We start from the raw sequence: 24,703 nt of genomic DNA, 5'->3' as shown, positions 1-24,703 counted from the left end.
TCGGAAAAAGCTTTCACGGAAGCTCGGAAAAAACTTCCACGGAAGCTCGGAAAAAGCTTCATCGGAAGCTTGGAAAAGCTTCCACGAAAACTTGAAAAAGCTTCCACGGAAGCTTGAAAATGCTTCCACGGAAGCCTGAAAATGCTTCCACGGAAGCTTGGAAAAGCTTCCACGGAAGCTTGGAAAAGCTTTCACGGAAGCTTGGAAAAGCTTCAACGGAAGCTTAAAAAAGCTTCCACGGAAGCTTGGGAAAGATTCCGCGGAATCTTGGAAAAGCTTCCACGGAAGCTTGGAAAAGTTTCCACGGAAGCTTGGAAAAGCTTCTACGGAAGCTTGGAAAAGCCTCCACGGAAGCTTGGGAAGGATTCCACGGAATCTTGGAAAAGCTCCCACGGAAGCTTGGAAAAGCTTCCACGGAAGCCTAAAAAAGCTTCCACGGAAGCTTGGGAAAGATTCCGTGGAATCTTGGAAAAGCTCCCACGGAAACTTGGAAAAGCTTCCACGGAAGCTTGGGAAAGCTTCTACGGAAGCTTGGAAAAGCCTCCACGGAAGCTTGGGAAGGATTCCACAGAATCTTGGAAAAGCTCCCACGGAAGCTTGGAAAGCTTCCACGGAAGCTTGGGAAAGCTTCCACGGAAGCTTGGGACAGCTTCCACGGAAGCTTGGAAAAGCTTCTACGGAAGCTTGGAAAAGCCTCCACGGAAGCTTGGGAAGGATTCCACGGAATCTTGGAAAAGCTCCCACGGAAGCTTGGAAAAGCTTCTACGGAAGCTTGGAAAAGCCTCCACGGAAGCTTGGGAAGGATTCCTCGGAATCTTGGAAAAGCTCCCACGGAAGCTTGGAAAAGCTTCCACGGAACCTTGGAAAAGCTTCTACGGAAGCTTGGAAAAGCTTCTACGGAAGCTTGGAAAAGCCTCCACGGAAGCTTGGGAAGGATTCCACGGAAGCTTGGGAAGGATTCCACGGAATCTTGGAAAAGCTCCCACGGAATCTTGGAAAAGCTTCCACGAAAGCTTGGAAAAGCTTCCACGGAGGCTTGGAAAAGCTTCTACGGAAGCTTAAAAATGCTTCCACGGAAGCTTGGGAAAGATTCCGCGGAATCTTGGAAAAGCTCCCACGGAAGCTTGGAAAAGCTTCCACGGAAGCTTGGAGAAGCTTCCACGGAAGCTTGGAAAAGCTTCCACGGAAGCTTGGAAAAGCTTCCACGGAAGATTGGAAAAGCTTCCACGGAAGCTTAAAAAAGCTTCCACGGAAGCTTAAAAAAGCTTCCACGGAAGCTTGGGAAAGATTCCGCGGAATCTTCGAAAAGCTCCCACGGAAGCTTGGAAAAGCTTCCACGGAAGCTTCCAAGGAAGCTTGGAAAAGCTTCCACGGAAGCCTAAAAAAGCTTCCACAGAAGCTTGGGAAAGATTCCGTGGAATCTTGGAAAAGCTCCCACGGAAGCTTGGAAAAGCTTCCACGGAAGCTTGGGAAAGATTCCGCGGATGCTTGGGAAAGCTTCCACGGAAGCTTGGAAAAGCTTCTACGGAAGCTTGGAAAAGCCTCCACAGAAGCTTGGGAAGGATTCCACGGAATCTTGGAAAAGCTCCCACGGAAGCTTGGGAAGGATTCCACGGAATCTTGGAAAAGCTCCCACGGAAGCTTGGAAAGCTTCCACGGTAGCTTGGGAAAAATTCTGCGGAAGCTTGGAAAAGCTTCTACGGAAGCTTGGAGAAGCCTCCACGGAAGCTTGGGAAGGATTCCTCGGAATCTTGGAAAAGCTCCCACGGAAGCTTGGAAAAGCTTCCACGGTAGCTTAAAAAAGCTTCCACGGAAGCTTGGAAAATATTCCGCGGAATCTTGGAAAAGCTCCCACGGAAGCTTGAGAAGGATTCCACGGAATCTTGGAAAAGCTCCCACGGAAGCTTGGAAAGCTTCCACGGTAGCTTGGGAAAGATTCCGCGAAAGCTTGGAAAAGCTTCTACGGAAGCTTGGAAAAGCCTCCACGGAAGCTTGGGAAGGATTCCTCGGAATCTTGGAAAAGCTCCCACGGAAGCTTGGAAAAGCTTCCCCGGAAGCTTGGAAAAGCTTCCACGGAAGCTTGGAAAAGCTTCCACGGAAGCTTGGAAAAGCTTCCACGGTAGCTTAAAAAAGCTTCCACGGAAGCTTGGAAAATATTCCGCGGAATCTTGGAAAAGCTCCCACGGAAGCTTGTAAAAACTTCCACGGAAGCTTGGAAAAGCTTCCACGGAAGCTTGGAAAAGCTTCCACGGAAGCTTGGGAAAGATTCCGCGGATGCTTGGGAAAGCTTCCACGGAAGCTTGGAAAAGCTTCTACGGAAGCTTGGAAAAGCCTCCACAGAAGCTTGGGAAGGATTCCGCGGAATCTTGGAAAAGCTCCCACGGAAGCTTGGGAAGGATTCCACGGAATCTTGGTAAAGCTCCCACGGAAGCTTGGAAAGCTTCCACGGTAGCTTGGGAAAGATTCTGCGGAAGCTTGGAAAAGCTTCTACGGAAGCTTGGAGAAGCCTCCACGGAAGCTTGGGAAGGATTCCTCGGAATCTTGGAAAAGCTCCCACGGAAGCTTGGAAAAGCTTCCCCGGAAGCTTGGAAAAGCTTCCACGGAAGCTTGGAAAAGCTTCCACGGAAGCTTGGAAAAGCTTCCACGGTAGCTTAAAAAAGCTTCCACGGAAGCTTGGAAAATATTCCGCGGAATCTTGGAAAGCTCCCACGGAAGCTTGGGAAGGATTCCACGGAATCTTGGAAAAGCTCCCACGGAAGCTTGGAAAGCTTCCACGGTAGCTTGGGAAAGATTCTGCGAAAGCTTGGAAAAGCTTCTACGGAAGCTTGGAAAAGCCTCCACGGAAGCTTGGGAAGGATTCCTCGGAATCTTGGAAAAGCTCCCACGGAAGCTTTGAAAAGCTTCCCCGGAAGCTTGGAAAAGCTTCCACGGAAGCTTGGAAAAGCTTCCACGGAAGCTTGGAAAAGCTTCCACGGGAGCTTAAAAAAGCTTCCACGGAAGCTTGGAAAATATTCCGCGGAATCTTGGAAAAGCTCCCACGGAAGCTTGTAAAAACTTCCACGGAAGCTTAGGAAGGATTCCACGGAAGCTTGGAAAAGTTTCCACGGAAGCTAAGGAAGGATTCCACGGAAGCTTGGAAAAGCTTCCACGGAAGCTTGAAAAAGCTTCCACGGAAGCTTGGAAAAGCTTCCACGGAAGCTTGGAAAAGCTTCCACGGAAGCTTGGAAAAGCTTCCACGGAAGCTCGGAAAAGCTTCCACGGAAGCTCGGAAAAGCTTCCACGGAAGCTTAAAAAAGCTTCCACGGAAGCTTGGGAAAGATTCCGCGGAATCTTGGAAAAGCTTCCACTGAGGCTTGGAAAAGCTTCCACGGAAGCTTAGAAAAGCTTCCACGGAAACTTGGAAAAGCTTCCACGGAAGCTTAAAAAAGCTTCCACGGAAGCTTGGGAAAGATTCCTTGGAATCTTGGAAAAGCTCCCACGGAAGCTTGGAAAAGCTTCCACGGAAGCTTGGGAAAGATTCCGCGGAAGCTTGGAAAAGCTTCCACGGAAGCTTGGAAAAGCTTCCACGGAAGCTAAGGAAGGATTCCACGGAAGCTTGGAAAAGCTTCCACGGAAGCTTGGAAAAGCTTCCACGGAAGCTTGGAAAAGCTTCCACGGAAGCTTGGGAAAGATTCCGCGGATGCTTGGGAAAGCTTCCACGGAAGCTTGGAAAAGCTTCTACGGAAGCTTGGAAAAGCCTCCACAGAAGCTTGGGAAGGATTCCGCGGAATCTTGGAAAAGCTCCCACGGAAGCTTGGGAAGGATTCCACGGAATCTTGGTAAAGCTCCCACGGAAGCTTGGAAAGCTTCCACGGTAGCTTGGGAAAAATTCTGCGGAAGCTTGGAAAAGCTTCTACGGAAGCTTGGAGAAGCCTCCACGGAAGCTTGGGAAGGATTCCTCGGAATCTTGGAAAAGCTCCCACGGAAGCTTGGAAAAGCTTCCCCGGAAGCTTGGAAAAGCTTCCACGGAAGCTTGGAAAAGCTTCCACGGAAGCTTGGAAAAGCTTCCACGGTAGCTTAAAAAAGCTTCCACGGAAGCTTGGAAAATATTCCGCGGAATCTTGGAAAGCTCCCACGGAAGCTTGGGAAGGATTCCACGGAATCTTGGAAAAGCTCCCACGGAAGCTTGGAAAGCTTCCACGGTAGCTTGGGAAAGATTCTGCGAAAGCTTGGAAAAGCTTCTACGGAAGCTTGGAAAAGCCTCCACGGAAGCTTGGGAAGGATTCCTCGGAATCTTGGAAAAGCTCCCACGGAAGCTTGGAAAAGCTTCCCCGGAAGCTTGGAAAAGCTTCCACGGAAGCTTGGAAAAGCTTCCACGGAAGCTTGGAAAAGCTTCCACGGGAGCTTAAAAAAGCTTCCACGGAAGCTTGGAAAATATTCCGCGGAATCTTGGAAAAGCTCCCACGGAAGCTTGTAAAAACTTCCACGGAAGCTTAGGAAGGATTCCACGGAAGCTTGGAAAAGTTTCCACGGAAGCTAAGGAAGGATTCCACGGAAGCTTGGAAAAGCTTCCACGGAAGCTTGGAAAAGCTTCCACGGAAGCTTGAAAAAGCTTCCACGGAAGCTTGAAAAAGCTTCCACGGAAGCTTGGAAAAGCTTCCACGGAAGCTTGGAAAAGCTTCCACGGAAGCTCGGAAAAGCTTCCACGGAAGCTCGGAAAAGCTTCCACGGAAGCTTAAAAAAGCTTCCACGGAAGCTTGGGAAAGATTCCGCGGAATCTTGGAAAAGCTTCCACTGAGGCTTGGAAAAGCTTCCACGGAAGCTTAGAAAAGCTTCCACGGAAACTTGGAAAAGCTTCCACGGAAGCTTAAAAAAGCTTCCACGGAAGCTTGGGAAAGATTCCTTGGAATCTTGGAAAAGCTCCCACGGAAGCTTGGAAAAGCTTCCACGGAAGCTTGGGAAAGATTCCGCGGAAGCTTGGAAAAGCTTCCACGGAAGCTTGGAAAAGCTTCCACAGAAGCTTGGAAAAAACCTCCACGGAAGCTTTGAAAATCGCAATAATTGAAATTTGTAATAATTTGCATCATACAACAAATTTACTTCTAACTGGCCGCACAGCTTGCTTCAGTCTTCGACGCCCCATCCACGAAAAACAATCTATCAATGTGTGCTATCTCGAAATCGTGCTCACGAACAAAAATATTAACAATAAACCAAATACTAATTAATATATTGATGGTGTGAAGGCATATTAAGAGTATTGATCCCGTGGAATTCAAATGGGATTGACTTATTGTAGTAGCCTTGTCAATATTTTTATTGACAATATTCTTGTCTCGTGTTGAATCCGCTTTAGATAAACAAGCAACAAATGTATGAACTAGAACAAAGTGATACGAGTGTAAATAATTAAATTAAACAAATTAAAATCAATGGATCTATGAAATCGTTGAGCATTTACCAACTGATGATTAGGGACAGCTCACTTCCATAGCAATACACTGAACATTCCTAATCTACGGAAACACCACGGAATCGTACGACTTGCGCCAGTAATAATCGCTCTGTTTCCGAAAACAAAACACCCAAACGAAACACCGTCCGGTCGGCACTCCGACGAGAACGAAAAAAAATGCGCGCTTGAAAGGAAAACGATCAACTACTAGGATGGCTGATGGCAAACGAGCTGAGAAATTCCCTTTCTCAGAATCAGGACCAGGAGCAAAAAAAAAAATCAAAAAATGAAGAAAATCGCTTTTCTCTTATCTACAGCTTCATTTACCCCCACCTTCTCGGTTTGCCCCGGGACCAAATTCAAACTTTGATTAATATCCACACCGGAACAGAACGGAATGACCCCGGCGTAGGGAAACGAGCGCCGACACGAAAGAAACACCGAGAGATCGAGGACAGGAAGCTCGGCCAAGGACTTCCGCGTGTCTCGTTCTACTGCTCGCACTTCTGGCCGTTTGGTCGGTTAGTCGAGTTGGACCAGTCGGATGAACGAAAAAAAAATTAATTAAAATTTCATCTACATGCAGATCTCTGCATAAGATTGGGTGATTTTGTTCCGAATAAGAAAAATGAAATTAATTTATTTGTTATCCTCGGCTCGGCGGCAGTCACTGCGCGGACAGTGATTTCCTATTCCGTGATTACGATTCATTTGCGAGCGATGAAATCTTGGTGCCGGTCGGTCATCTGCAGGAAATTGAAGTTCTGTGTTTGTGGTTGGAAAAAGGACGGTTGGGCGTGTTTCTTCCCTCTTAATTCTGTTAATCGAGTAGGAAAAATTTTGGGGTAGACAAACTTCAAACCCGAACTGTAACTATTGCTTTCAAATTTGAAACTTTATTTCATGCATCACCTACAACGGGTCAAAATCATTATCCCTCGCGAATCCTTCAGTTTCCTTTGATCCTTTCTCACACTCAGGCGCTGTTGTTGGGTAAAGGCAGTCCATTAAACACACACGCATGATGCCGGAAGCGGTGGGCTCGGTCAAAGTTTGAACATTTTCTCATTTACTTAGAAGGGATTTTTTCTCATTTGTAGATCGAACTTCATGGTTGGGAAACAATGGAACATTTCTGCAACTTTACGAGTATTTGTGAATCTAATAAAATGTTTATCCAACCTATTCGTATCACGCCAAAAGGATATTAAGCTACAACATGGTTCTGTCAGTTTCAGGAGCACATATGTCTTTGCTCCCCTTTATTTGCGTAAGCCTGTAAATATGATTAATCTATGAAAAAACTAAATACCCGAATTGCGCTATTCGTGATCCGCTGCGACAATTTTATGGCGCTTTTTTTGTTCAGTCGAAATGCACTAAAATTATACGCACCCATCCATGCTTTCAATGAACAAAACCAACCTCCCATTTTAATCCACTGCCGTTGGTCGGAAACTGGCCATTTTATGGCAACTATTCAATTATACGTTTTAATCTTAACGATATTTCATACTTTTACTCTAGCTGTTCCCGTATTTTATCTTTTATTTGCTTTATACGCCCGATCGACATGCGATTGGTGGGGCGGACAGGCAGCATATGTCACGCGCGAGGGTGTTTTGAAGTTCGCACGGGGAAAAGAAGGTAAGAGTGTATTAAAACAATATTTAATAACAGCTATAAATCACTCGCAGTTACTGCTTAGCCACCACGGCGGCAGGCACAGGACTGCAAAAAGAGGCCCACCCACCCACGGCACGCTCACTTTTGGCCATACGGTGTCTTTGTGGGCTTTGTGCGGGCACGCGTCTTTCCGTGTGGCGATAATGCGAAGCGGTGAACCTCGCCAACACCACTCTCCGATGGTGGTCGCTTTTTTTTTGGGCTGTGCCTGACCAAATATTCTTTCTGCAAGCCAAATAATTGGAAGCGTACAATTTCGACCGGTGAAATGATCCCTTTTATAGTAATTTCCTTATAGTAATGGTGGCCGAAATGAAAGATGTTCAGAACCGCTGGACCGGGGACATTGAATGAGTTGAAAAAAACTGATCACTCCTACTGAATATGCCGTTTTCGTACAATGCAACATTGACTCGGAATAAGAAGTCCGCCGGGGGAGCCAAAATCAATGCCCTTGTTTGGTCGGCTTGCTAGCTCGAAACAGTGGTGCTGTTTTTGGATTTTCTCTGAATTTTTGGTGAATTTACGTTTCTGCGCATAAAATTAACTAGTACGTGGCGGTGATTTGATTAATAATTACATTCAGTTATGGCTTTCAGTATGCGCTCCCGAGCAACCATGCAAAATATTGTCCCTCTTAACTATCATAATCAAGATCCTCGCAACATCTTACGTTAAATTCATTGTGGAAGCTTTCACATGCTTAAGTAGAAGCTTTGCTAAGCTTTTCTAAGCTTCCGTGGAAACTTTTTCAAGTTTTTCCAAATTGACGCGGAAGCTTTTTCTCCAAGCTTCCATGAGAGCTTTTTCCCAAACATCCGTGGAAGCTTTCTTATGCTTCCATGGAAGAATTTCCCCATCCTTCAACGGAAGTTTTTGTTTCAAGCTTCCGTGAAAGCTTTCCTGCAAACTTTCACGAAAATGTCTTCCAAGCATCCATGGAAACTTTTTATAAGCTTCCGCGGATTTTTTCTCCGTGGAAACTTTTTTTCAGGGCTCCTTGGGAGCTTTTTTCAAGCTTTCGTGGAAGATTTTTTTCAAACCTCCGTGGAAGCTTTTGAACCAACATTTTATGGAAGTTTTTCAATCAAGCATTTTTGCCTAGCTTCAGTGAAGCTTTTTTACCTAGCTTCCGTGGAAGCATTTACTTCCTAGTTTCGGGATAGCTTGTTTCCTAGCGTCCTTCCGTCGCAACATTTGTTTTGTTTCCACAGAAGCTTTTAAAAAGTTCCGTGGAAGCCTTTTTAGTTTCCTTTTGAACTCCCCAGAAAGCTTTTTTTCTAAGCCTCCCTGGTAGCTTTTTTAAGCTTCAACAGAATCTTTGTTATAGCTTCCGTGTAAACTTTTTTTAAAAATCCCATGGAAGCTTTTTTAAGGCTTCCGGGGAAGCTTTTGCATAAAGCTTCCATGGAATCTTTTTTACCTAGGTTCCGTGGAAGCTTTTTTCAAGCTTCCGTGGAAACTTTTTTGCAAGCTTTATAGTAGACTTCCCTGTAAGCTTCTTATTAAGCTTCAGTGGAAGCTTTTTAATCAAGTATCCGTAGAAGCCAAGCTTCCGTTAAAAGCTTTTTACTAAGCTGCATGGAAGCATTTCGCCAAACTTCCGAGAAAGCTTTTATCCAAGCTAACGAAAAAGATTTCCTCCAAGCTTACGTTTCGAACCTTCCACCGCAGTTTTTTTCAAGACTCCATGGAAGCTTTTTTCATGACTCCGTGAAAGCAATTTTTTTTTTCAAGCTTCCCTGGAAGCTTTTTTCAAGTTTCCTTGGAAGCTTTTTTGTTAAGCTTTCGTGGAAGCTTTTTTACCAACCTTCCATGAAAGCTTTTTATCAAGCTTCCGGAAAAGCGTTTTTTCAAGCTTCCGGGAAAGCTTTCATCCAACCTTCCATAGCAGCTTTTTTTAAGTTCCCGCAGAAGCTTTTTTCAAGTCTCCGTGGAAGTTTTTTTAAATCCTCCGTGGATGCTGTTTTTAAACTTCCCTGGAAGTTATTTTCACGCATCTTGGAAATATTTTTTACCAAGCTTCCGTGGATGCTTTTTCACCAACTTTCCGGTCAAAGCTTCTTACCAAGTTTCAGGAAAAGCTTTCTTCCAAGCATCCACCAAAACTTTTTTCCTAGCTTCCAGAGAAGCTTGTTTCCAAGCTTCCTTCCGTAGCTGTTTCCGCTTTAACAAAAGCAGTTTCCGCGAAAGTTTTTTTCAAGTTTCCGTAGAAACCTTTTTGCAAGCTTCCCTGGAAGCTTTCTTTCAAGCTTCTCTAGAAGCTTCTGTGATAGCTTTTTTAAGCTTCAGTAGAAGTTTTTTTTTCAATCTTCCGTGGAAACTTTTTTTAAAGCTTCCATTCAAACTATTTTTAAGGCTTTCGTGGAAGCTGTTTTATCAAACTTCCGTGCAAGCTATTTACCGAACTTCCGGTAAAGCTTTCCAGCAAGCTTCTGGGATAGCTTCATTCCAAGCTTCCCGGAAAGTTTTTTTTTTCAATCCGAGCAGAAGAAAATATCTGCGGAATACTAAATTTAGGTATTCCATACCACCGACTTTTTTCCACAATATGGTCTTAATAAGCTCTATATAGGAGGTAAAATGCCTAAAATAATAACACAGCCATGTGCTACGAATAACTATTTGATAATGATATTTGATAATGAAACGAGAGAGATAATAATAAAACATTTTTCAACCTTCTAATAACAAAATTCACTGTGTAGAGATATTCAATAAGGTATTTGTAAAAATCACTAGAACGCATAAATAATACTAAAATAAAGTATTATACATCATTAAGATATTAAACAGGCATTGAAAAATGTTTCTTCAATACCTTCTTAATACCTCAATGAGGCATAATAATCAATTAATACCGTGCTTTGATATACATACCACAATATAGCACGCTCGGGCTATTGGCCAGCTATTTTCTTCGGGTTTTCCAAGCTTCCTTCCGTCGCAGCTTTTTTAAGTTTCCGTGAAAGCTTTTTTCTAGTTTCCATGGTTGCTTTTTTCAAGCAACCGTGAAAGTTTTTTCAAGCTTTTTTAGGCTTTCGTGGCTTTTTTTCTTTGCTTCCGTGGAAGCTTTTTTCATGTTTCCGTAGCATTCCGTGGAAGCCTTTTTAACAGCCTTCCTTTTTGAAGCTTCCCTGGAAACTTTTGTCAAGCCTCCGAAAAAGCTTTTTTTTCAAGCTTATGTGGAAACTTTTTTCAAGCTTTTGAAGAATTTTTTCCAGCTTCCGCTGATGCCTTTTTGCAAGCTTTCGTAGAAGCACCAACGGTAGCTTTTTATCTAGCATTCGCGGAAGTATTTTTTTAAGATACAATGGAAGTTTTTTCAAGCTTCCGTGACAGCTTTTTTAAACTTTTTTGGAATCATTATTCAAGCTTCGGTTGAAGCCTTATTAGCTTCCGTGTGAGTTTCATTTTTATAAAAGTTTCTATTCTATTGAAGCTTTTGTTCCATCTTCCATTGGAGCTTTCGTGGAAATTTTTTTAATCTTTTGGGGAAACTTTTTCTAAACTTCCCTGGAATCGTTTTTGAAGGCAAAATGGAAGCTTTTTTCAAGCTTCCGCTGCCGTTTTTTCTTTCAAGTTTTCGCATAATTTTTTTCCAGCTTCAGCAAAAAGCTATTTTACAACCTGCCGCGGAAGTTCTGGTACGTGGAAGCTTTTTTTTTCATGGAAACTTTCCTTTTCTGTGGAAACTTTTTCTCAAGCTACCCTGGAAGCTCTTTTTGAGCTTCAGTGGAAGCTTTTTCTAAGTTTTCGTGGAACCGTTTTTTTTTAGTTTACGTGGAAGCTTTTTTATGCTTCCGTGCTTTTTTAAGCTCTCGTGGAGGCTTTTTCGCTTCCGTGAAAGCTTTTTTGAAGATGCCGCGGAAGTTTTTTTTCCATTTTTCATTGAAGTTTTTTTCAAGCTTCCGTGCAAGCTTTTTTCTCAATCTTCTATCGAAGCTTCTTTTATATGCTCTCGTGGAAGCTGTTTTTTGAAGCTTTGGAAGCTTTTTTCAAGCATTCGTGGAAGATTTTTTTAAAGCTTCCACGAAAGATTTATTCCAAGCTTCCATTGGGACCTTTTTTCAAGTTTACATGCAAACTGTTTTTCAAGATTCCGTGGATGCTTTTTTTCAAGCTTTGGAAGCTTTTTTCAAGCATCCGTGGAGACTTTTATTCAATCTTCCATTGAAGCTTCTTTTATGTTTCCGTTGAAGCTTTTATTCAACCTTCAAGTTTTTGAAGCTATTTCCATGCTTTGGTGGAAGCAGTTTTTTGAAGCTATAGTAGCTTTTTTCAGGCGTTCTTGGAAGCTTTTTTTCAAACATCCGTAAAAGCTTTCTGTAAAGCTTCCATGGAAGTTTTTTTAAGCTTCCGTGGAAACCGTCTTTCAAGATTCCGTGGAAGCTTTTTTTTGAAACATTCGTAGAAGCTTTTCCAAGCTTCCGTGGCAGTTTTTTCAAGCTTCCGTGGCATCTTTTCCAAGCTCCCATGAAAGCTATTTTCAGCTTCCGTGGAAATATTATCGACTTTTTCTGAAAACTTCTTCCAACTTTTTCGTAGGCCTTTGCAACCTTCTCTGGAAATTTTGCTCAGCCATATTCATTCAAGACAGAGTTTAAAAAATATATACAAACGAATTCGTGTCAAGTAACCCTTACATTCATAAAACCGCCTTCGTCCATTCGCCTACGCATCCACCTACTGTTTAGTCATCCCCAACTGTGGTCCATACCCAAGCGCACTCAATTTCAAATATCACAACATACTAGGTTCAATAGAAAAACTTAATTAGCGGGCGTTAAGCCATTCCAGTCCTCTCCTCTCACTCACTTATACAGCATAGGCTAGGTTGTGCATAATTTCTAAGTGATGTATAAAGCCAATGCTCTAACAAAAATGACAGTAATTTTCTGAGCACGTGGTCTTGGGCTGCCTCAGATTCGAGAAAGTTCGAAGGGATTTAAGCTTAATTCGGTCCTAAGTGAAAGCTCTGGTATGCAAGTAATTGCGTTAAGGGGGAGGGGAGAGAGGGTGAGGGCTTGAGCGTAAAAAAAAAACTTTTTTTGTGAATTTGTTTTACAAATTTGGGTGAAGCGATTTGATTAAAACTTTTTGTACATTAATATTATTGGTAATATTAACTACACATTTAAGATGCATCAGAATTCAGCTCCGTATTACACCAGCACAACGGATATACTTTGTAATCAAAATACTTTCGCCGAAGCTATAGATCGAAGCAATTTGAAACACATCTTGTAAAGTTTTGAATCTTTTAGATAACATGCTGATTCCGATTAATATGGGAATTTAATGCGTGACCGCACTGTTCAGTCCCTAACTCTGGAACCGGAAATCGGAATTGAATAAAATTCAATAGCAGCCTATGGGAACGTTGCACCTTTCATTTAAGACTAAGTTTGTAACGTCAATTTTCCACGTACCGTGGAAGCGTTTTACCAAGTTTACATGTTAGCTTTTTACTAACCTTTCAGGGAAACTTTACCAAGATTCCATGGTAGCTTTTCACCAAGCTTCCGTGAAAGCTTTCTACCATGCTTCCGTGGACACTTTTTACCAAGCTTTCTTTGAAGCTTTTCACTAAACTTTCCTGGAAGTTTTTTACCAAACTTCCGTGGAAACCTTATACCAAGCTAACATGTAAGCTTTCTACTAAGCTTTCCGGGAAGCTTTTTATCAAGCTTCCATAGAAGCTTTTACCAAACTTCCTTGGATGCTTTCCAAGCTTCCGTAGAAATTTTTGCCAAGATTCCGTGGAAGATGTTTTCAAGCCCCCGTTGAAGCTTTTTTTTCAAAGTTTCTACGGAATCTTTTTTTCAATCTTCCGTAAAAGCTTTTTACCAAACTTCCGTAGAAGCTCTTTATCAATCTTCCGTAGAATCTTCTTACCAAGCTTCACTGGAAGCTTTTTCTAGTTTCTCTGTTTTTTCCCCAAAGTATGGTTTCAATTGTTATAGAGTCTAATACATTGTTATTATACTTGATTATCTTAGTATAAACATTCTTCAACTCGTAACTCTGGAACAGTAAGTCAGATCAGAAAAAAAATACAACGGCATTCGATGGGACAACTTTTAATTAAGACAATGTTTATGTAATTTGACCCAGCCACTTTTAAGAAACGGAAATGAAATACACTCACTGAAACATTTTCCGATCGCGACGAAGTGAGTCGTGTACAGACTTTCTATATAAAAAAGGTGAACAGTGACTTACCTTCCTGTTTTCTGGAGAATATAGGGTACAGAGTAGAATGGCGTGTTTAGATTTTGTATACAAGGTTACCAAGCTATGCACTATTAATGGCGAACATACTGAATTAAATGAATTTTACGGTCAAGATCACTTAATTTCGAAACTATGCAGTTTGTAGGTTCAGTGTCTTCTAGGAAGTTTTATAGCATGATTTTGTGCATCTCTTTAAAAATATATTAGGTAAATTAACCTAAAAGTAGTAATGGAGAATCAACCCTTCAAAAATTATTATTTATAGACTTGGTGTTTTCAGTAAAGTTTTCAAAAATGATATTATAATAAATAACTTTGTTGAAGACATGAGAGCTAAATATACACAAGATATCGAGATATAAACCAATTTTTACGAAGTTTCATTAAATTCAATTTTCTTATATTTAACTTATTGCAGTACGATTTGCAGAATCATACCATTGGTGAAATGTGTGTTTCATTGTTTAAAACGGCTTTTCAGAACGCCAAATAAATGTAAGGGGTATCGTAAACGTTACTATTAGAACAACTTGTTTTAATGAGATTTTCATGCAAATAACCTAATACATCCCGAAACCTTGAATACATAGATCATAATTGTCTTCAAGAAAGTTATTTCTAACATCTTTCTCAACAACTGTACTGAAGACACTGAGTCCCTATATTATGCTTTTTGAAGAGTTGATTCTCCATTATTTCTTTAAGGGGGATTAATCACAGAAAAAAAATCAAAACCTGCGCTATATCATGTTATAAAATTTCCATAGTGTTAGCACTGTGTTTAGGTATGCCTGGAAACGGCAGCTGTAGTTCACGAGCCGGCGTTCGATGAGCTCACCTAAGTAACACTAAAACTTAAATAGTTGATGATGACGTTATTCGCAGAAGCATATCGACCAATCAGAAACGTGGAATGGAAACTTCACGAGCATTCTTAGGATTTCTTGGGAGTTCTTAGGATGCCTAGATCGGTCGGATTGCGGCTTAAAAATTATTCGACCTGCTGCTACGAAACTCGTTGGATCGAACAAATATACATTCAAATATGCAAAAGAAAACAAAATATTCTATGTTCACTAGTGTAGTTCTACATCAACATTTCGTGCAACCGTATAGGAGCTGTCCTTTGAAGTTTTTCAAGAAAAAATGATAAAATCACATAATTTTATGCGCGTTCTAAATATTTGATATTGGAATTGAAACATTCTCCAAGCAGAATTTCTGGCTAGGTCGGTGCTCAGAAACTTTCCAAAAACTGAACTTGTTTCGCCGCTAAAGAAACAACACGTTCCCATCGTTTTGCTCGATTGCCACAGTAAATTTGAATAAAGCTAAACGACTTCGATATCCAAAATTGCTCTCCAGAAGCAACGAACACAGAAAATAACGATCATCAATAACAGCCCATAAAATAACCCAAAACAAAGCAATAATGTCCACTGTCACCGTTCTGACAAATGACTATTGGCAAAATATTATAATTTCGATATTCCCAATATCCTGCTTCGAGAATGGAACATGCTTTTTGCCTGCCTACCAACCGAACCACAATTAGCAGAAGCTCTGTTCGAAGAGCAGGCCTATTGACGATCACCGGTTTCGGCTAACGATCGCGTTCCTCGCTTATCGACCATCGGAATCTCTTTCTCACTGTCGTTTCAGTTCGAGTCCAAACAGTGCAGGGTTCGGTGAGTGAAAAAAAACACCAAACCGAACCGAACATTTTGCGCTCCGAATGTCAAACTGCCGCCTGGGACTGAAAGCCGTCTTCTGATCGTTCTTCGATACTTATCGAATTAGTGGCTTGGAAAGATCGATAACGAATTGGTTTGGTCGGCTATATTCCCCGCGGGAAGATAATTAATGATTCCGTGCTGGCTGGTGACTGTCGTTGGTGGGTTGGAAATCGAACTTTTTCGGGTTGGGCTGGATACAAATTTCGACCATTGGAGGTCGATAAATTACGTTTGTAAGTGATTGGTTGATTAATTGTTAGCGACTTCTGAGTACGTTTGAAGTAGAATTTCTGGTAGCAGCTGGTTGATTGACGGATTAATGGTTTCGACGTTTGAAGTGAACCTTCAGATTGCTATCAAAAGCTTGATACAAAAAAGCTCATATGTCTTTCACGCCGGTTATTTCATCGAGTAACTCATTTCCAATTTCCTCACAATTTCAATTCCGAAATAAACGACTGCTCAATTACTGGAACAAAACAATCAAATTTTTCACCGCCACAGAAAAAAAAGCACGATCCGGAGCACGGAACAATAAGAAATCAAATAATGATTCCTAATGTGAGCCGTAAAATCATTCACATTTCAATCTCTCAATTCAACGTCGACGACGAGGACGACGTCATCCGGGGAACCAACCTTTCATCGGTTCTGCCGCCGCCGCTCAGCAAGGTCTTAACCTTAGCTGCCGGCACGGCAGAGAAGCATAATACAGCGAGAATAAACGCTGGTCCATCACAATCCGTCAGCATCCATCAGCTCTGCATTTGACGGACCCAGGAAAGATCACCAACAAAGGGCCGACCCGAGCTTGCCACTCATTCATCGATGGTATTGATTAATGATCCTCGGAGAATGTTTATTTATGGGTTCGGGACGGTTCTCACTCAGACCGAGGCGGTCTTTTGACGTCGGGTGTGGAAATCCGTAGCGGCTTTATTGGATTTCCGAGATGCTCTCTGAGCCGATCAGCGCACGCTAAGAGCTGGGGAATGCGCGTCAATGCTATCCCTCGGGGGTTCAATTAAGCGTCTCATTACTCATTAATGGGCGATTTGAAGGTTGCTTTCAATCTTTGGCTCTGCGGCAATTTGGAAACGAATGATCGGGCAAGTCGCGGCACGAATGGTTCGACTTGACGGCATTATTATGACAATGTTGGTCGGAACGAGTGTACTAAAATGTGGATGAAAGCACTTTTGTTCGGTTTGGGTGTATTCTTGTGTGGGGAAAAATAAATATACTAACGGTTATAATTTGTTGAAAGGAATGAAGATAGATTTCATTATGATTTGGAAATTAATCAACCATCCTTGATCCTTGTTTTATTATTCTTGGGTATCAGGATTCATGGAATTTTCACATCTTCTACTCTTGCATCTGGTAATAAGAAGTTTCATGAAAATTCTTTGATGAGCTGGCTTAAAAACATTTTCATTGCTTCGAAAGCTACTGAATGTTTCATATTCATGATTTCTAATTAAATGTCAAATACACTTTTCTAGTTTTACTGTAATCGTTTTTTTGTTTGATGTAATTTGACCAAATGATTTTCCACTAATCGCGATAATAATCGGAGCAAGGTTTCCAATTATTTATGCGTTTATTTATTTATTCACTCATTTATTGAATTTGTTTGTTGTTCCACTCAGACAACACCATGCGTATTTCCCACGCACATTAAATGCCTTAGTTTTTTTTTGCTCAGTTCAAGGAAATGTCATCGCGATTGACGTCAACTGGCAGATACATTTCCCTTAGAACCTTACTGTGCAAAACTTCTTTGCAACAAAATAAGATCGCATCAAAATTAGTTACACAAGAGTGCTTATTTTTAAAAATAGCACTGTTAACGAACCACTGCCACCAGGCTGGAGTAGCCTGTGGTCAATAGTAACATTGCGATTCAACCACAACTTTTTGATAATCCGGCCGCTAAATTCAAACTAAATCGACTGATAATAAGCAAAATTACTCGCAATACTTGGTTCACTTTTCACACAAGTATATTATAACTACAATCTGCTCCTGGAATATCATTACCAGTTGAAGCTGAGCTAAATACAATTTGGACATCAAACCAATAAAATTGATCGTAGTAGTTAAATTAAACGATACCCAGATCTCTCAAGTGGTCAGTTTGTGGTCTTCTGTAGACCTAAAAGTAAGTCACTAAATTGATCACAAAATTTCTAAAGCTCTGATGGAACATTTCTAGGCTGCTTTACCCACCTGTTGGTTATCCCTGTACCTGGTTTTCCCTGTCCAGTACACAATTCGTGTGATACCCTGGTGCTTTTACATTGTTTTATTGTGTTTAATGCATTTCATTTAGTGTATATAATGTTTTGTGGTAAAATAAACAATTTTATATAAATTAGTTATGGAATTTGCGTTTCGACTTTGTCTCATCAGAATCCGATATTAACTTAGTGACAGCACTAAGCCAGCGCTGGATTTACGCTAGCTCCAACAAACGGAGACACAATTTGTGTTCCTGAACAAACCCCTAGTCAAGCGTGATGTCCCGCAAGAAAAGAAGCTCATTTTAAGCTGATGAGAACTAATGAAATTCCGTTTTTTGGAACTAGCTCCGGCGCTAAGTTAGTCCCGTCACTAAGTTAGTATCGGATTCTGATGAGACGCAGTCGAAACGCAAATTATATAACTTATTTAGTTGTTGGGTTTTTGCACTCCACTCGCAAAAATGGTTTTAAATAATTTTTCCCCTTAATGGAAGAAAAATAGTTTTTACCTGAATTGATCTATACGAGATCTGAAAAACGGTAGGTCCGTTGAAGGCGTATTTCCGGGTGAACTTCTAAAAGTCGGAAATGAACGGCTGTACGAAGCAATCCGAGGTAGAACAAGTCAAGTGAGTCAAGAAAAATTGATGAAGCTTAGGACTATGTGACTTGCTGAATAGACGTATCGACCATCGTAAAGTGGCAGATTCAGTTGATCATTCTACGACAGTTGACATAACGCTTATCGTACGAATCTTCGTTGGACTTGACTGGAAATCACAATTCAGACAAATGGGACGTTTCGTTGTAAACTGGGTGGAGTGCAGAGAACGCGGCTAACCCAAAGAAGGTCTGCCGATATTAACCCAAAAACCAGACACTTGAACTGCTCAGACCTGTGAACGTATCAAGGACAAAACCTTACATGTTAATTTTGTGATCAGTCGGCACACCATATAAGTATCTCGCTTCGGAAGAATGCGATGCCCCCAGGGACTTGCTAAAACTCCGACTTCTGGTATTGAAGTCTTGAAACGGGCATTAAAGGCCTCTTTTGTTTACCGATTTCCGGGGTTTTGGGAATACAGAGAACATTTTGGACGTTTGATAAGCTACACTTGGTATAAAAAGAAACATTCTAAATTTTCATGGTTCACTACCACGGTAGGTTGGGATGGCCGACGCCCTGTAGACCAGTGGCAGCGGCGGTGGTGATGGTGATGAAATGAGCGTGCTGAAATGTTCAACTGTGTTTTTTTCGAAACACCTTTTTTGCAGCTGCACCTCCCCGAAATATTTAATTGAAATTTGAAAAATTTTATATGTTCGACAAAATGTGCCTAATATTTTAAACGAAATTCTCTAAGTTTTTTTTTCAAAAGTTATCTTCTGAGAATATTTTCTTGTAGTGAAAATTGACGACAGACCTCGGCACCTACTGGTTGGATCGTTATGGAGGCTTGATCTACCGCCGAGGACTACATCGACTAGCTCGCGAAGAAGCGGAGAATTAAATGGCTCACTTGTATCGTAACCAAACTGAGAGCTAATTGGTTCACAAACCGGCATAGGTATCGAGAGAAAGTGTCTTTAAAATGCATAAAACGTCGAAATTTGATGAAATCTCGAAAAATAATAATAAATATTGAAAATAATCGATCATGCAGAAATGAGAAAGGCACAATTGCACCGATAGGTGGATTAAAACAGGTTTCATATTGACCATAGATGAACAAGTTCTCCAAAATAGGTTTAAATACACAAAGGCCTATTTGAAATTTGCCCATTATTCGATCATTTCGCGTGGAATGACCTATATGCATTTTATAAAGAATTAGTTTGTGTTAGTTTACAGTTACAGTGAATTTACAGTTATTTTTCTAATTTTTTCTAACATCTTGCGTGTAACCATTTATGTCAATGGAATATGTGATTTTCACAGCAACCAACATTTTCAAAATTTCATACATATTTAAAGTAGTTGTGCTAAGTAGGCTATTTTTTCGTGCGTCCTATGAAAATCCATCTAGTAACCGTTGCTTCTTGGAAACAATAAGAACACAACATACTGGTGATCCATCACAAAAATGGCCATGTTTATGGATTTTAGTGTTCGACGTCGTAAAATATATAGAACACGGCGTAGCAATGAATTAGGCAGTTTTAAGCACTTATACAGGTTTACAGAAAATAATGTCGAATGGTTAGCTGCTCATTTTCTCGGTTCATCTCATGAAACTAGAGGCGGTGCTTTAAGTAATTTCCAAAAGATGCAATTTTTTCTTCCATATGTTGGAGATCCTGGATTCCAGGTAAACAGTTTTGTTTTGGAATAATAAAACAGCTTTTTGTTATACATCTAAGAACGTTAAATTTATGAAATATGTGCATATTTCTAGGTTGGTGTTGGGGAAGATATTAGAATACACCAAACGACTGTCAGCAAAACTGTTTGGAACGCATGCCAAAAAATTGCATCAAAATCTTCTGATTGGATTAAATTTCCGGTTACGAAAGAAGATATGGATGCGGCTAAGAATATATGGCGTAGAAAGTTCAAATTTCCGGACTCAATAGGAGCATTGGACTGCACTCATGTCATTATCCAAAGTCCATATGAGCATGCAGATGAATATGTGAATAGAAAAGGTTTAAAATCGTTCAATATACAAGCTACATGTGATGCAAACGAATTGTTCACCAGTATTGATTGTACATGGCCAGGATCTGTACACGATTCTAGAATATGGAAAAATTCATCAGTGTTTCAGGTAATGCATGAGAATCCTACCGAAGCCTTATTGCTAGGTGATGATGGCTATGGAATTGCTCCTTGGGTCATGACTCTATACAGAAATCCCAAAATCCCCCAACAACAACGGAACAACAAAATTCATAGCAGTGAACGAGTCATAATAGAACGAGTGTTTGGCCAGGTCAAGCGGAGGTTTCCATTCCTGCAATCGAAAGTACGAGTTAATACACGTCGCATTCCAAGCATGATTCTGTCTTGTTTTGTGTTGCGCAATATAGCCAAATATTTAAAGGATGAAGAATTTAAAGAGGTTCGACCCACAAGTAATAGAAATATACATGTTCCAATGCTTGATGAAATAAATAATAATGATAAAAAAGAGGTCAAGCACGACGTAATGCTATTACAACATATTTATTTCAATTGTAAACGCCATATTACATAAATATATCATAACTTATTTCAATATATTTCTGTGCGTAGTTTTTTAATCCAATTTTAGTTAAATTCCAATGGATAATTTCTAAGTTGTTGCGTAGCCTGCATGTAGAAAAAGAAATTCGATTATGTGTATAAAAATTATCGTTAATTAATAAGATTAAATAGAATCGTCCGTATCTGTATCCGGTTGGTGGTTTTGCTCTTTGTAGTCATCATCTGATCGACGATTGTCGCATTCACTATTTACTCCCTCAGAATGAATGGTTCCAGAAAACTGTTCATCTTCTTGATTGGAGATTTTTGATCTCAACACCTGGTCAGCTTTCGACAGCACCTTTTCTATCTTTTTTGTCAATTCAGTTTGCTCAGTAAAGTAATTCAACTGCTTCACAAGCACGAGGCGCTGCAAATCAGGTGTGCTCAAAGTAGCCGTTTCTGTCGTCTCAAAATACCCCTGAAATGGGAATTAATGGAGATTTGAGTTTATGACTTGTTTTTAAGTGATTGATTATTTGCTGATTTGGAAGTTTCACTATACCTGGTGTTTTGTTGGAATGGATCCTTTCGATAGCATCGATTTTCTTTGTCGACCGCTTCTATAGGCTTTGGAACTCGTGGATGCCTCAGATGAGAAGTTTCGTTTGTCTTGTGAAGTCCCTTCTCCTGGGCTCAAAGAACCAGAATCGCTTGCATTGGATTCGGAATAGCTTACGGCTTTCTTGCACGTTTCAATAGATACACCATCTATTTAAAACCATCAATAATAAAAGTAACTATGCGGGCGAATTATTCCGTGAGCATGATACTTACATTGAATTTTGGATATTGCTGGATTTTCAGCAGCTCCGAGAAGGTCATAGATGATCTTTTCACCACGATTTAAATCGATTTTTTTATTTCCAGTCGCCTTTCCGTCGGATTTCATTTTCACCCGGTTCTTTAAGTTGTTCAGCTTCTTCAGAACTTGCTGTTCGGTGAGCGAAACACCTTTCTTCCTTGAAATGTGCTCAACAACCACTTGAATAGCTTTCTTTTTCATTGATTTCAAAACGGGAGTTTGCCTTTTTTGAAACAAAACCGATCCGTATTTTTGCAAACAAAGAGCGAAAAAAGTATCATCCACACGCTTAACTGGTTGTGATTTTACCGTACTATTTGCATCTATTTGGTCCATCCGAATGTTGTTTTCGTCCAGATATTCACCGAGCGTTGGGTTTCCTGATTCCATTTTTCGTTTTTTACCCGGAAATATACAAGAAATTCCTCACGACGACCACGAACACAATGAATTGGGAATGCTTTACAGCTTGAATTGAAGCAAACGCTAGCTTTTACTTTTTCGTATATAGTGCATGCTTTGATCGTTGTTATTCATAACGACGCACCGTTTACTTTACTTTTAAGACTTTACTTTGCTTTCGAGCATTTACTACTATCTGAGCACATGCTAGTTTTTATTCATACGACCCAATGTATTTTACTACGACATGATAGCTTCTAGCTGTTGGTCGAAGACTCCATATTAAGAAGACTGATATCTCTTTCCTTCCTCCATAAAAACGAAGAGCGACAGAGGCTCCAGCGCCTCTACTGGAGGAAGGTAGGAAGCTTAATGTAAAAGTGTATATGTGTGTGTGCATCACTATGGGAAGTACCACCTTTACCCGCAAGTGGCGTTGCTGTTACTGTCTCCAGATTCTGGACAGAGTTGCCAGTCTTCTTGATATGCAGTCTTCGCTGTTGGTGGTAAATTTTAATAGTGACTGACTATAGATAATAACTCTTGATACTAATTAACCTTGTATGATGACTGACTGTTCTGATTGTAATTTGTACTATAGGTTGCTACCACTATTAGATGAACACAACTGTTCTGTTCAGGGAGTAAGAATCTTCTAGAACCTAGCTGTAGTATGGGTAACGAAACGCAACAAATTGTTCCGTAACGCCTATCTACTCGATTCATTATGCTATACCTAACTGTCCTGTACTACAGTGAAGTCTCACTACCTCGTATGAATCTAATTCAAAAGCTGGCGCAAACAGAAGGTAAAAATTGACCAGCTTCCAGTACTGCAAGGGTAGCACCTATTTTTATGAAAAAATTTAGTGTTTCTTAGCCCCACCGTTTTCACTAGAAAAAAGTTGGGTTAATGTAACGAGAACTGATGATATGGGATAACAGCAGATGCTGTTGTTGTGTATTACGATGCCAGTAGACTGCATAACATGATCATGCATTGACCCAGGAATTGCAAAAACATTTATATTACAACCAGAATTAAAAATAATCGAAGCTCTTTTTTGACGGCTGAAAATGAACCTGATGCGACTCGTGGTGAATAGAAAAAATGTTCATTCAAAAATTCATGTTATTCATTCAGTTGAATATCGTTCAATAATATTCACTTCACTAATTTTCTGGACAAATGCCTTCAAATGCCGGTAAAGCATACAAAATAACAATTATCATCGCTTACAATGTGTCAAGGCCTACTTTGATGCGTTTGATTCGTCGCTGCACATTCGCTTTGTGTAAAAATCAAAGACGAATGAAAATCTGCATGGATGAATGGGCGGTTTGTTCTTTTGACTGCGTCACTGTATATTGAAAATGAATTCGGATGAATATGATCAATTTTCATTCAATGAATTTGAATATTTATAACTCTGATTACAATTAAATACAAACACAGCTACTAAAACCCCTTTCGACTGAATAGGGCGGCACGTGCCCCCGTGCCTTTCCCTGTACCCCTGTACCAGTGCCAATCATTCTATCGAAATCATCACTACCGTTCAAGCGAGCTTCGATTACGGACCTGGCGAGCACACCACTCAGACGGGCAGAAAAACACAATTGGCAGTATATTCCCTAATATAGCTTGGCCCAGCTGTCAGTGAAGTTTGAAACCGTGTGTCACGTGAATGTTAAAATTGTGATAAAGACGCAACGTGTCGGAAATCATATGGACAAAACAAAATGTGAAACTGCTCAAAGAACTTTCTTGAAGGCGAAAGGTAAAAGTTATAAATATACGAGGAAGTGTTTCCAAATATACTAAACATAGCATATATTTTATAAATAGGATTTATCTCCAATCAAATCACATTAGTCCAATTCTCATTAAATTTAACTGATCACATCTTAATACGTAATTTTATTAACTAGTATGCAGAGGTTAATCTTGCATTCGCTATATTGGTAACAGTGAACCGTTGGCAAAATTTAAAGCAATATTCATTCATGTCATCGGCCGTATAGCTTTTTATCAGCGAAAATTCACATTTTTGGAACGAAAAACATCATTCTTCTACCTAAACCAATAACAATGAGACCCTTAATACAACCCAGACCGAAGAAAAGCCACACCTTCATCCGTTATTCTCCGCTGCATGTCCAGAACGAGAAGCCTTCTGTCGTCTGTTTGAGTATCCATCAGATTCCAGACAGGACGTAACACCCACTCGACTGACTGACTGAGTAGTGCCCAAGTCCACAGATTTGTCCTACCGACTGCAGACCTACCGACGATCGACCCGACTAACCGGTCGCGGTGATGGTGAGGGGTCTCTGCCTCCAATGCAACGTTGTGGTATATGTATGTATGTACTTCTGCTTACCGGTGGAAAAGTTCAAAGGGAAACCTCAAATCGGAACGGTTCTGCAATGCGTGTAGGAACCGGATTACAACGACTCACTGTTTAGCCTGGTGCGTCCAACAATAGAGCACAGATCCTTCTGAAGTGAGGTGAGCTAATTCCGGCAGAAATGCCCATGGATTTATCGAAAGAGTGCAGGTGCACTTGCAGTCAGTTCCAGTGCGATGGGAAGTTGAATGATGATGCCACAGGACAGAACTGATCCGATGGTGATGCTGAGATGGGCGCTAAACGAGTTGGATTCGGATACCGCCACGAAGATTGGTTTGGATGCGGGTTTGTTTGAGGTTGATGAAACAAATCGATTATTAGTTCTTTCACCGTCTCCACAGTTGGAGCCAATACACAGAACTGACGTTAGTTTATCATTTTTTATATTAAGTAATCAAACCAAATTGTTGTTAACCAAAGGTTCAACAAAAACACATAAAGATGGCAAAAACTCGATAATGACTTATTTTTATAGATAATTGGAATAAAGAGCAGACAGAGACATATCTGCCAT

The 24,703-nt window shown here is 40.8% G+C and overlaps 1 protein-coding gene across 1 annotated transcript; it reads left to right on the top strand.

Annotated features, from left to right (window-relative positions):
• The first annotated feature begins 19,371 nt into the window (after window positions 1-19,371).
• On the top strand, window positions 19,372-20,539 carry LOC131681098 (putative nuclease HARBI1). The gene is made up of 2 exons (XM_058961807.1): window positions 19,372-19,651; window positions 19,739-20,539. The coding sequence occupies exons 1-2, from the start codon at window positions 19,427-19,429 to the stop codon at window positions 20,537-20,539; spliced, it is 1,026 nt and encodes a 341-aa protein (XP_058817790.1). The 5' UTR covers window positions 19,372-19,426.
• The last annotated feature ends 4,164 nt before the right edge of the window (window positions 20,540-24,703 follow it).

Source organism: Topomyia yanbarensis, chromosome 2, assembly GCF_030247195.1.
Source record: "Topomyia yanbarensis strain Yona2022 chromosome 2, ASM3024719v1, whole genome shotgun sequence".
NCBI classification, from domain to species: domain Eukaryota; kingdom Metazoa; phylum Arthropoda; class Insecta; order Diptera; family Culicidae; genus Topomyia; species Topomyia yanbarensis.
This window is presented reverse-complemented; position numbering and strand designations above follow the sequence as displayed.

Excerpts from the sequence above, each read along its gene's own strand:
- LOC131681098 (XM_058961807.1), top strand. The coding sequence starts at position 19,427 with ATGGCCATGTTTATGGATTTTAGTGTTCGACGTCGTAAAATATATAGA. Across the intron at positions 19,652-19,738 it reads TTGGAGATCCTGGATTCCAG|GTTGGTGTTGGGGAAGATAT; the intron begins GTAAACAGTTTT and ends GCATATTTCTAG.